The sequence below is a fragment of the Amaranthus tricolor genome, chromosome 4 (assembly GCF_026212465.1).
Source record: "Amaranthus tricolor cultivar Red isolate AtriRed21 chromosome 4, ASM2621246v1, whole genome shotgun sequence".
In the NCBI taxonomy this organism is placed as follows: Eukaryota; Viridiplantae; Streptophyta; class Magnoliopsida; order Caryophyllales; family Amaranthaceae; genus Amaranthus; species Amaranthus tricolor.
The window spans coordinates 29,334,128-29,345,494 of NC_080050.1; the positions used below are offsets into that span (position 1 = coordinate 29,334,128).

Below are 11,367 nucleotides of genomic sequence, written 5' to 3' on the forward strand. Positions count from 1 at the left end.
ATTAAGCTTTAATTTAATAAAAAATCAAAAAATAAACTAACCTAGAAATAATTTGCAAAGATAGATGTATTTTCATTTAGGTTTTGCTCATTGTTACTAACATTGATTATAAAAGAAAAACTGGTCAAAAAGTTAAGTATATCTTGTTTGACGTTAATAATTGCGAACAAGGTTTTGTTAACATCAGATTTTGTATCCATATTACGTTTTACATAGTGAAAAATCTAATCTTAAAGTCGGATAAAATCAAATTCTATTAGAAAATCGGATCAATGTCTGATCATCGGGTCTATTATGAATTCAAATAGACTCGAGTCACTTCCATACTTCCATCAAATATCAACCTTACTAAAACTGCAACTACCAAAACATCCTTAAAAAATGGACCTTTGACAATCCATCACCGACCAAACGGACGTTTCCCTCCTACGGACAGTCAATTGTCCTCCATTAAAGCAAAGAATTCGAACTTGGTACTATCTCCGGCTTCGCTCCATATAGTACTGAGTTTGATAGCATCCGGATGGACCGGATCATCCGGGTCAACCCGGGATCAGACAATCAAATTTCTCAAGTCTAAGTCATCGGATGATCTCAATAAGCTTTCATCAGAGCTTGTTTCAGTTGTATTCGCCGTTGGATCCGCCATTGGTGGACCCAAGTTGAGTTTTGCAAATGGGGTTTGGGTGGATCAAACATTACCCCTTAAACCCACTTTCAAACAGGTTGTTGATAATGTCTATAAAGCTACTTCTAATCAAGTTGATTTTCTCAATAAAGTAAGTCTTCTTTTTCGTTTATAATTTTGGTCTATTTTTTGATTGCTCTTTTGATTTAATTTTGTATTTTTTGATAAAAAGTACTTGTTTTTAGTTCAATTATTGAAGATGTTATCTGGGGTTCTAGTTTAGTTTTAAGGGTGTTTGTTTTTATGTTTTTCAAAAAATAGTTTTTGCACGGAAAACGCAAATGTTAGTGCTAGAACCAAACAACCCTTGTGTGAAGGTAATGGTTCAATGATTCAAGCCAATGCACACCATGTTGAGTGGCAGAGAAAAAATTGATAAATGTTATATAAGGGCCCTGTGCAAATTCAAAATTTTGTGATATTTTTCTAACTACTTTGTATCTAAAACACTTAACATATACCTTATAATTAATGTTGAGATCCCCAATTTTTTCGGAGCTGTATGTGATCGAACATGTTTAGAATGTCCCTTGACAATGTTTTAAGGGGTGTTTGTTTTTAAGTTTTTTAGAAAATTGTTTTTGCATGGAAAATGCAAATGTTAGTGCAAGAGCCAAATTACCCTTGTGTAAGGTGATGGTTCAATGACTCAAGGCAATGCACACTATGTTTGTGAGCAATGATGGGGTGCATGTGGGTGAGTGCAATGAAGTTAGGTTTTCGAGGAAGCAATAAAGGAGGATCTTTGATATGCCATGGTAATGGAGCAATAAGAACAAGATGTGAGTACATGAAGGATGCCTTGAACAAGGCAAGAAGAGGCGAGAAGGTGCATATTGGGTATGCCTGGAACGAGGCATGAAGAACTTGGAAGGTGCACATTGGGTACTAGTAAGTAGTGATAGTTCTAACTCTTGTTGTCTTGGATTTTTATGAACTATCCTAAGACCAATGTCAAATTTTCTATAATTGAAATAAACTATGATTGATGGAGAGAATATTTCGATGAGACGGTATTGTGATAGGAGTAGCCTTGTAGTTAAGTGATAAGATGGTATTGTGTATATGAGTAGCCTTGTAGTTAAGTTTAAGAATAATGTGACAACTAGTTCCAAAATTGGTATTTGGGTTGTAAAGGTCTCGGTACAAATACAATACGGAGCACTTGATCGGTTTGTTTATGTTCATTTCATCATACTTCTTCCATTATGAAATACTCGTACCTGATTATAACATGTTGTATAATGACACTATCAGTAGCAAGTATAATGAAACGAAGGAAGTATAATATAGATAAAAATGTTAGAGGCTTCAATTATAACAATCGTGGGTTCACTATATTTAAGGTTTCAACAGCTGAATTCGACTTATAGTTGCATCTTTGCTTATGTTTAATGTATCATTTGGAGGCTATTTTAATATTTGAGTTTATTTTCAAGTTACGACCTGCGCCCATGATAATACGTAGATTTCCATAGCCATTGGTGACTTCTAGCACAACCTACTCTTTCCGTCCTTCATTGAAAGTATCACTATCGTCTAACATGCGAATTAGGGTTTTTGTTGTATGTGCTAGAATCGAGAAACAATAATACCTTATATATGCGGATGCAAGAAGTCAGTGTCATGGAAGTGTACAAATGCTTGTTTTTAGTTGTTTTTGTGGAAATATATGCAAAACAAGAATAAAGACAAGGTGTTTTACTTTGGCTTTAAGCCTTTAATACATTATCTCTTTTGATGCACTTTTTTTGTGTTTGCCTGTCCATTTTGGTGACATGCCGTAAATGAATCATATTCTCCGAACACATGCTTTTTATTATTTTGTTATTCCGTAGAATATTTGAAGACGTTGTCCATTCTTCCCATTCCTAGGGTCAGGATCGGCCCTACCTCCACCTCCAAATCTACCACAATGTTACTAACATACTAAGGGTAGTCTATGCCAAACTCAGAATTTGAAGGATCAATATCACTGAAAAGCCAAATCCTGAAAGGATTATTGGAGAAGTCACTATTAATATTAAGAAATTATTAATGGTACCTCTAAGTTTTTACACTTTATTAATGATGCCCCTAAGCTTTTTCGATTGAAAAATAAAGGAATAGAGAAAAAAGTTAATGATCTTGGACAGTTTTGAATGGAAAAAATTTTAAAAGGTTACAGTTGGAAGACACTCAATAACATGAGGGTACCATTGATAATCTGAAAAACGATACCATTGATGAAGTGCAATATAGGGGTACCATTGATAATTTTAGACAGTTTTTAACGGAAAAAATTTAAAAAGGTTACGGTTGTAAGACACTCAATAACACAATAACACGAGGATACCATTGATAATCGAAAAAACTTGGGGGTACCATTGATAAAGTGCAAAAACTTAGGGGTACCATTGATAATTTCCCTTGATATCAATAACCAGTTTGTATCTTCCTTTAGTGCACCACATGCTTAATATTTTGGATTGCCACAAAACTTCTAGTTAAGCTTTTAACATTAGTCATGAAACACTCATTTAGGCTTCAAAGGAATAATTTTCATAGCTGATTTGATTGTGAAGCCTCTTAAGCTCGAACCATCCCAATAGACTTCATCACTCTTGTCATCATAACGCGACTCTCACGCTTGAATATGCTCTAACAATATTGACTGCTCAAATCTTCTGAATTGTATATATCCTGGATTCCCCGATGGGTTCTTAATACGAGCTTGATTAGAGGTTTGTATATATCCTTATTGACTCTTCAACAACAAGAACAATAGAGAGCCTCGATTCCAAAGGACTGGGATCGCCGGATCGGTGTTGATTTTTGGTTCATGATCATGGGATGTGACTAAGCTTTACTAAACTGATTGTCACTAACCAACCAGTCAACCTTGTCGTTTATTCGGTCTTGGTACCGGCAATAAGAAACAAGCACTCATAGGTGGAGTTAGTGTATGACAACGCTATAACTTTTCTTAATGAGCACATTAACACACAATATTGGTACTTTTTGTGACTCTATGTAGGCCGTTGAAGTGACCTCTGAAGTGAATACATGGCCGAGAAGCAGACAGCTGGTCTTATCAAAGACTTGCTCCCTCCTGGGTCTGTTGATAGCACAACCAGGCTCGTTTTTGCTAATGATCAAAGGAGCATGGGCTAATAAGTTCGATCCATTACTGACAAAAGTAGACGACTTTTATCTTCCTGATGGTAACTTAGTTAAGGTGCCGTTTATGACCAGCAAGAAGGAACAATTCATCAGAGCTTTTGACGGATTCAAAGTCCTTTGTCTTCCATATGAACAAGGACAAGACGAACACCAATTTTCCATGTATCTCTTTCTTCCAGATGCAAAAAACGGGCTTCCAGCTTTAATACGTAAGTGAGCTCCCAATCGGGTTTCTTAAACAAGCATCTTCCATATAAAAAAGTTGAAGTGGGTGATTTTAAGGTTCTGAGATTTAAGATTTCGTTCGGTTTTGAAGCTTCCAAGGTGTTGAAAGGCTTAGGTGTTAAATCACTCTTTAAAGAGGGTGGTCTTACTGAAATGGTAGACTCGCCCGTGGCTCAAAAACTGTATGTTTCGAGCATAAGTCATTCATTGAAGTTAACGAGGAAGGTACAGAAGCTGCTGCTGCTTCTGGTGGTGTTATAACTCTGATGAGCTTCGTAATTCCAGCAAAGTTGGACTTCGTAGCTGATCATCCGTTTATGTTCCTTATTAGAGAAGACATGACCGGGGCTGTTCTGTTCACCGGACATGTCGTGAATCCTCTTGAGTGCTAAGACGACAACGTGATGCATTACGATCACTATTACTGTTCAATAACTGATCTTATTTGACATATACTTCTCTATGTATAATGTAAAATATAGTCAAGTGAAAGTTTGTTTGATTCGCCTTAATGTATATTTTCATAATATATCATTTTAGAGATATTACTGAAAAATAACCATACAATAATATGCAAAGCCTTTTATAAATGTGTGTATTTGAGAAATTATGGATTTTGCATCATAAAGCAAATGTATCTGTCATTCATCATCCGCTATATATAGTGTGGAAGTCCTTAATATGTCCGAACTCATCTAAAGCTCAATCTATACGTTTGTTATATTAGTAAGTAGTGACATATTATTCCATCTAACAAGCTATTTGACTGTGTGATGCCCAAGTTTAGCTTTCATATGAATAAGATGTATCTTCTTTTCAAGGAAGCTTATATGTTAAGAACTCTATAATTAAGCGTACTTAATAAAGGTCAAGATGTTAGTGAAACTGTTCGATCAAGCGTCTTTGCATGACTGCGGATTTCAAACAAATTTTTTAAGCACTTTCAAATATTACATAACATATGTGTACCCACTTGGACTCGACTCTACTTTTTCTTAATTCAAGTTAGGCTGGAATATCCCTAAATACAAGAATGAATGAATGTATCCTTTCAATAAGTTGTGAACGTCGAATCGTTGTTAATTATTTTAGAGGTGAAAGAAAAAAAACCTCAACCACTAGACTAATCTATGATTTATCAAACTCGACTCTTTTTGGTGGACATGCATACTATTATCACCAAATGAGCCATATAGACATTTGGTGGGGAAACCAACAAAAAGGACAATAAATTGATAGTTTTAGGAGAAAATAAAAGAGATATATACTTGAGATGAAAATATAAATTTATTGTAGTCATGTAAATTAAAAAAAATTAAATTTAATAGAATTAAAAAAATAGACGAAATTTGTGGGACCGGGAGTAATATTTTTTTTCAATCCAATCCCAAATATTCTCTATAAATACATATCAGTTTATTTTTCGTCATAACCTTAAAAAAACTGCCAAAACACCCTTCAAATTAGAAAAATGGACCTTCGACAATCCATCACCGACCAAACGGACGTTTCCCTCCTTCTGACAGGCCACGTGTCCTCCATTGAAGCAAAGAACTCGAACTTGGTACTATCTCCGGCATCGCTCCATGTAGTATTGAGTTTGATAGCATCCGGGTCATCCGGGTCAACCCGTGATCAGGTTCTTAATTTTCTGAAGTCTAAGTCATCGGATGATCTCAATAAGCTTTCATCTGAGCTTGTTTCACTTGTATTCGCCGACGGAACCGCCATTGGTGGACCCAAGTTGAGTTTCGCAAATGGGGTTTGGGTGGATCAAACATTACCTCTTAAACCCACTTTCAAACAGGTTGTTGATAATGTCTATAAAGCTACTTCTAATCAAGTTGATTTTCTTCACAAAGTAAGTCTTCTCTTTTTAATTTACAATTCTTGGGTATTTTTTTATTTTTCTATTGATTTAATTTTGTGAATAAACAATTGATTTTAGTTCAATTATTGAAAAAGTTGCCTGGGATTTTAATTAGTTTTAGTGGGTGTTTGGTTTGATGGAAAAAATTTAAATTTCCCATAGAAAATGCAAATGATAACTAATTTGAAAACTCTTGGAGAAATGTTTGTGTTAGGGATGGAAGAGCTGAGCAAAATTGGTTTCCTTCTGTTGCAATTGTGATTTGAGTCAAATGCTTTGTATCATGTGCTTGGATTGTTTGACCATGGTGTATTCCCATGTTGTATGGGAAATTAATTGATTTGGATCAAGCCCATATGGGTTGCTTATACATACTCTCTCTGTTCCAAAGATATTGACACAGTTGTATATTGTACAAAAATTATGGTGTAGTGGGTGCAATTGAATTGTGCAGATAATATTAAAGGAGAGTTGATATGTGGATGAGAATAAAAAAAGTGACGGAGATATTTATATAAAAGGAAATTATGGCAAAGTAAAAATATGAACTAAAAAAGGAAAGTGTGGTAATCTCTTCGGGATTAAGGAAGTATGTTATTTATGGTCAAGTTTGTGCATGAATTATTTGGTGTATAGTGTATATCCATGAAGTTTGGTGTGTATTGAAAAGGGTGTCCAAAATGTGTTGTTTTAGTTGTTCTGAGTATGGAGACGAGGGAAGGTGTTCTTGACCTTGCCCGGGATAAATTGTGCATTGTTGACTTTGATTTGGAGTGCTTTTTGAGTACTTTACAACCCTTTGTCTAAGTACTTGGGCATTTGTATCTTTCTAAGCTAAACCAAACTCTTGCTTGAATTGCACTACCATCTTGAATCTACATGCTTATGTTACAATGTAAGATTCTCTACTTTCTTCCACACCATAGGTTCCTTACTTTATGTAATACTTTAAACCTACATGAAATGAGCTAGTAGCTTCATATATCCTTTAAACACTTAACAAATATAAAACACTAGTGTAAGGCCACATAGGTGAACCTTGTAAATATAGAGGTTTTTTGCTTGTTTATTTTACTTTGCATTCAATCTTATTACTTGCATTATTTGTCTAGTTATTGGTACAATTCAACTAACAATATCCAACTCAATTGTTCTTCGCTCCTCGCTTTCGCTCCTCAACTCGTTTACATAACACCTTCCATAGAAGAAAATGTTTCCATCCAAGTCTTTTATTTTAATCAGTTAATTCATCAAACCAAACAATGGAAAAAGAGAAAACAGTTTTTCGAGAAAATACTTTCCCAAAACCAAACCCCCATGATGGCGATTATTGGAGGATTTTGGTTTTTATTTTTTATTACTGTGAGTGGCCGAGTAAATTTGCCTATCATGGCTTCTTTTGTAGTTAGTACTACTAGTAATAGTCCTCTACTCCTGTTATATATAGGTTTTTTAGTGAAATATCCCAAAACCAATGTCAAATCTTATGTAATTGAAATAAATTATGATTATTTGTCATATCCCCAATTAGATGTTGACCTCAAATTGTCGGGATTAATATTTTGACTTTGTTTTTGTTTTTCCTCATCTGGATGGAGTGGTAGAGAAGGTTTCGATAAGTCGATATTGGGATAATGTTACAATTTGTTTCAAAATCGAGTATTCAGGCCGTCATGTCAAGTTCTCAGTGTACGGAACACTTGCTTGGTTTGTTTATATTCATCATACAATTTTATATAGATGTTAGGGGCATCAATTACAGCAATCCAGGGCTCACTATTTCAAGCTTTCAACGGCTGAATTTGACTTATAGTAGCATCTTTGCTTATATTTAATGTACTATTTGGAGACTTTATTAATGTTTGAGTTAAGGGAGAAGGATAACTCATTGAAAGTGTTCTTTTGAGTTTTATCATATTAAATAGCTGCTGGTGACTCTAATTTACTTATGTTAGAACAACAATACACTTTAGGATACACCTCTTGGATGAGTCGGAATTTGGGTTATAAGTTACAACTTGCTTCTGTGATGACGGAACATAGATTTCCATAGCCACAAGACGAATTCCTAAAGCCATTAGAGGAATTCCTACTACATAATGTTCTTTCCATCCTCATGTAGAAATCGGATGTCTATCATATAACATGCGAATTTGGGTTCTTGTTGTATGTGCTAGAATTGAGCAACAATGGCACCTTTTGTACTTCCTCCGTTCCATTATACTCGCGATTTTTGACGTTTTACGTAATCCAATGTGCTACTTTGATTATTTATATATTAAACTATGTACATCTAAAAATTATAAAAAGTTAATATTATGAAAGTATGCAAATAAACGATTCAAACACGATCTCACTTGTCTATATTTTTTCTTACACATTGGCCAAAATATATAAAATAAGCTTATGCGATGAATAGTATCAATAACTATAATGCAGTAAGTATTTCAGAACGGGATGCAAGAAGTCAGTGTCATGGAAGTGTACAAATGCTTCTTTTCATTTGTTTTTGTGAGAATAAATGCAAATCAAGAATAAAGACAATGTGCTTTACTTGGGCTCTAAGCCTTTGATACTATATCTCTTTTGATGCACTTTTTTTGTGTTTGCTTGTCTGTTTTGGTTACATGCTGTTGATGAATCATATTCTTCCCACACATGCTTTTTGTCATTTTGATCTACCATGGAATTTTTGAAGACTTTGTCCATATTTTCCATTCCTTCTTTCCACTATAAGGAATATTTTTGTGTATGTGATTATCTTTCACTTTTGTAGTGAAACCACTGTTGCCCCCTATCCTTTCACTACAAGGAATTTTTGAATATATTCATCTGTTGATCCATCAATACATTACTTGAAATTCTTAGGAAGTTCGAGAACGCTGATAAGATTGTTATTTTCCTTCTGCTTTTGTCTTTCTCATGAGGCTTGTCAATAGATAAGGTGAATATTTACATTCTTTCTTTCCCAAATGACTCTTTGGGAAGTCAAAATGTTTATTGAATACAGTAGTTTGATATATAATTATATGTATGGATTTTAAACATGATATTTTGTCCGCATTTTCTTTTTTGGGTATGGGTTGCCGCCTTCCTTCCCTCCTTAAATCCTGATCATAGTTTCCTATAGTCGGGATACACTGGGTATGATGATGATGATAACGATGATGGTGCAAATGAGGGCAAAACTCAGAAAAACAAAATACACAAATCAAAGTTTTAAAAAACTACTAAAACGTAACTACTACCTAATTGCTAACAGTTCTGCTGCCTGATTTGTTTCTTCAACGCAGTGAGCTATACACACTCTTATTCCTCTTTATTTAGTAACCATCATTGTTTGATTCAATGATAAAATGAGAAGGGCAGCTTAATCTAAACTTCAGAATCCATTGTAAGAATCGATTTGTGATGTTTAGATCTTGCCAATCCTCTCAAAACCGAACAGTAACTCTGCTTTATTTGAATAAATCAAAATTTCCCTTGACGTAATTTGTAACATGTTCTTTCTTTAAAAGTCATTTGGGTGTTTTGAGATGCCTTAAATTCTTCATAGGCTTCTATATATCTATTTTGTTATCATTGTTGATGTATCAAAATTTTTGTATGCCTCCTTTTTTAATTGCATAGTGTTCAGTAATATACAAAGTAAGTTTTTTTTGGGGGGTTTGTTTTTCCATAATATAGAACTTTGTTGGGATTAAGGCTTTGACATTGGTGTTATGCTGTCAACTAATTGTTATGAAAGAAAGTAAGATCATAGTGCAAAATAAAGGCCGCATCACCGTATTTTGACCATATTGTAAAGGTTTTTTAGTTTATTGCGACTTAAATATAGGTTGCATTGGCAGCGAAGTCATCCACAATCCGCTCCACTGCCATTACCTTGACTGAATATAGGTTGCATCAACTGTTAGTGCTGTGACATTGCATAAGGCTAAATGATTAGTAGTGTGTATGACAACTCTATTATTCAATTTTTCGTAGGTTGACTTTACCTAATGAACATATTAACCTATATTACTCGGACTCTTCATTTTGCTTCACATACCCATGTCCGATCCTTGATGCTCGGACATTGTTATGACACTTAAGACACTTCATTTTAGGCGTAAATTTAAATATTTAGACAAAGCCGACACTTGGACATGTACCAGTATCCGACATCAATACCCGAGTCCAAGTAACATAGACATTAACACACGATATTGCTACTTTTGTGATCTCTGTGTAGGCTGTTGAAGTGACCTCTGAAGTGAATACATGGGCTGAGAAGCAGACTACCGGTCTTATTAAAGAGTTACTTCCTCCTGGGTCTGTTGATAGCACAACCAGGCTCGTTTTTGCTAATGCTGTTTACTTCAAAGGAGCATGGGCTAATAAGTTTGATGCATCGGTGACAAAAGACGACGACTTCTATCTTTATGATGGTAACTCAGTTAAGGTGCCGTTTATGACCAGCAAGAAGAAACAGTTCATCAAAGCTTTTGACGGATTCAAAGTCCTCGGTCTTCCTTATAAACAAGGAGGCGACAAACGCCAATTTTCCATGTATTTCTTTCTTCCAGATGCAAAAGACGGGCTTCCAGCTTTGATACAAAAAGCGAACACCCAATCAGGTTTCCTAAACGAACACCTTCCGTATCAAAAAGTTGAAGTGGGTGATTTCAAGGTTCCGAGATTTAAGATTTCGTTCGGTTTTGAAGCTTCCAAGGTGTTGAAAGGCTTAGGTGTTGAATTACCGTTTACGGGGGGTGGCCTTACTGAAATGGTAGACTCACCCGTGGCCCAAAATCTGTATGTTTCGAGCATTTTCCAGAAGTCATTCATTGAAGTTAATGAGGAAGGTACTGAAGCTGCTGCTGCTTCCGCTGCTGTAGTAAATCTGAGGAGCATAAGTTTTCCGCAGAAGGTGGACTTCGTAGCTGATCATCCGTTTATGTTCCTTATTAGAGAAGACATGACGGGGGTTGTTCTGTTCACCGGGCACGTCATAAATCCTCTCGAGAGTTAAATAACGTCTTTACATAATGTGTAACTTGAATGTTTATGCTTTTGTATGTGTAACTTACAAGTGAAACATCGGACTGAAAACCTTTCATCATGTTATCTATCCTTGTATTTAGAAATACTTTTTTTGTCCCTTAAAGTCGTCGACTACAAAAAGCTCTTACATAGTTTTGATCGATGAGACAATTTACCGGCTTACAAGTTAAAAGATGTATTTGAATTGAATTAAATTAAATTGAATTTCGGAAAATGAAGTAAAATTATAAAAAAGTAAATGATATTACTTAATTTGGAAAGGGATGTATTGGTGTAATAAGAAGTTCTCCACAAATAGAAAATGAGTAGAGATTAGAATCCAATCAGTTGTGAAGTGGCTCCACCATGAGATTAATTAGACTATCTTAGATCTCAA

General features: G+C 35.0%; 1 protein-coding gene and 1 pseudogene across 1 annotated transcript; both read left to right on the top strand.

Moving 5' to 3' along the window:
• Window positions 1-38: 38 nt before the first annotated feature.
• LOC130810089 (serpin-ZX-like) lies at window positions 39-4,862 on the top strand (annotated as a pseudogene).
• A 636-nt stretch (window positions 4,863-5,498) lies between these two features.
• On the top strand, window positions 5,499-11,094 carry LOC130810090 (serpin-ZX-like). Its single transcript, XM_057676032.1, has 2 exons — window positions 5,499-5,936; window positions 10,180-11,094. Exons 1-2 carry the CDS (start codon window positions 5,547-5,549, stop codon window positions 10,957-10,959), a joined length of 1,170 nt encoding a protein of 389 aa, XP_057532015.1. The 5' UTR covers window positions 5,499-5,546; the 3' UTR covers window positions 10,960-11,094.
• Window positions 11,095-11,367: the final 273 nt, after the last annotated feature.

Bases quoted from the DNA above. Each gene is read 5' to 3' on its own strand.
- LOC130810090 (XM_057676032.1), top strand. From the start codon at position 5,547: ATGGACCTTCGACAATCCATCACCGACCAAACGGACGTTTCCCTCCTT. The intron at 5,937-10,179 runs GTAAGTCTTCTC...ATCTCTGTGTAG, and splicing joins AAGTTGATTTTCTTCACAAA to GCTGTTGAAGTGACCTCTGA.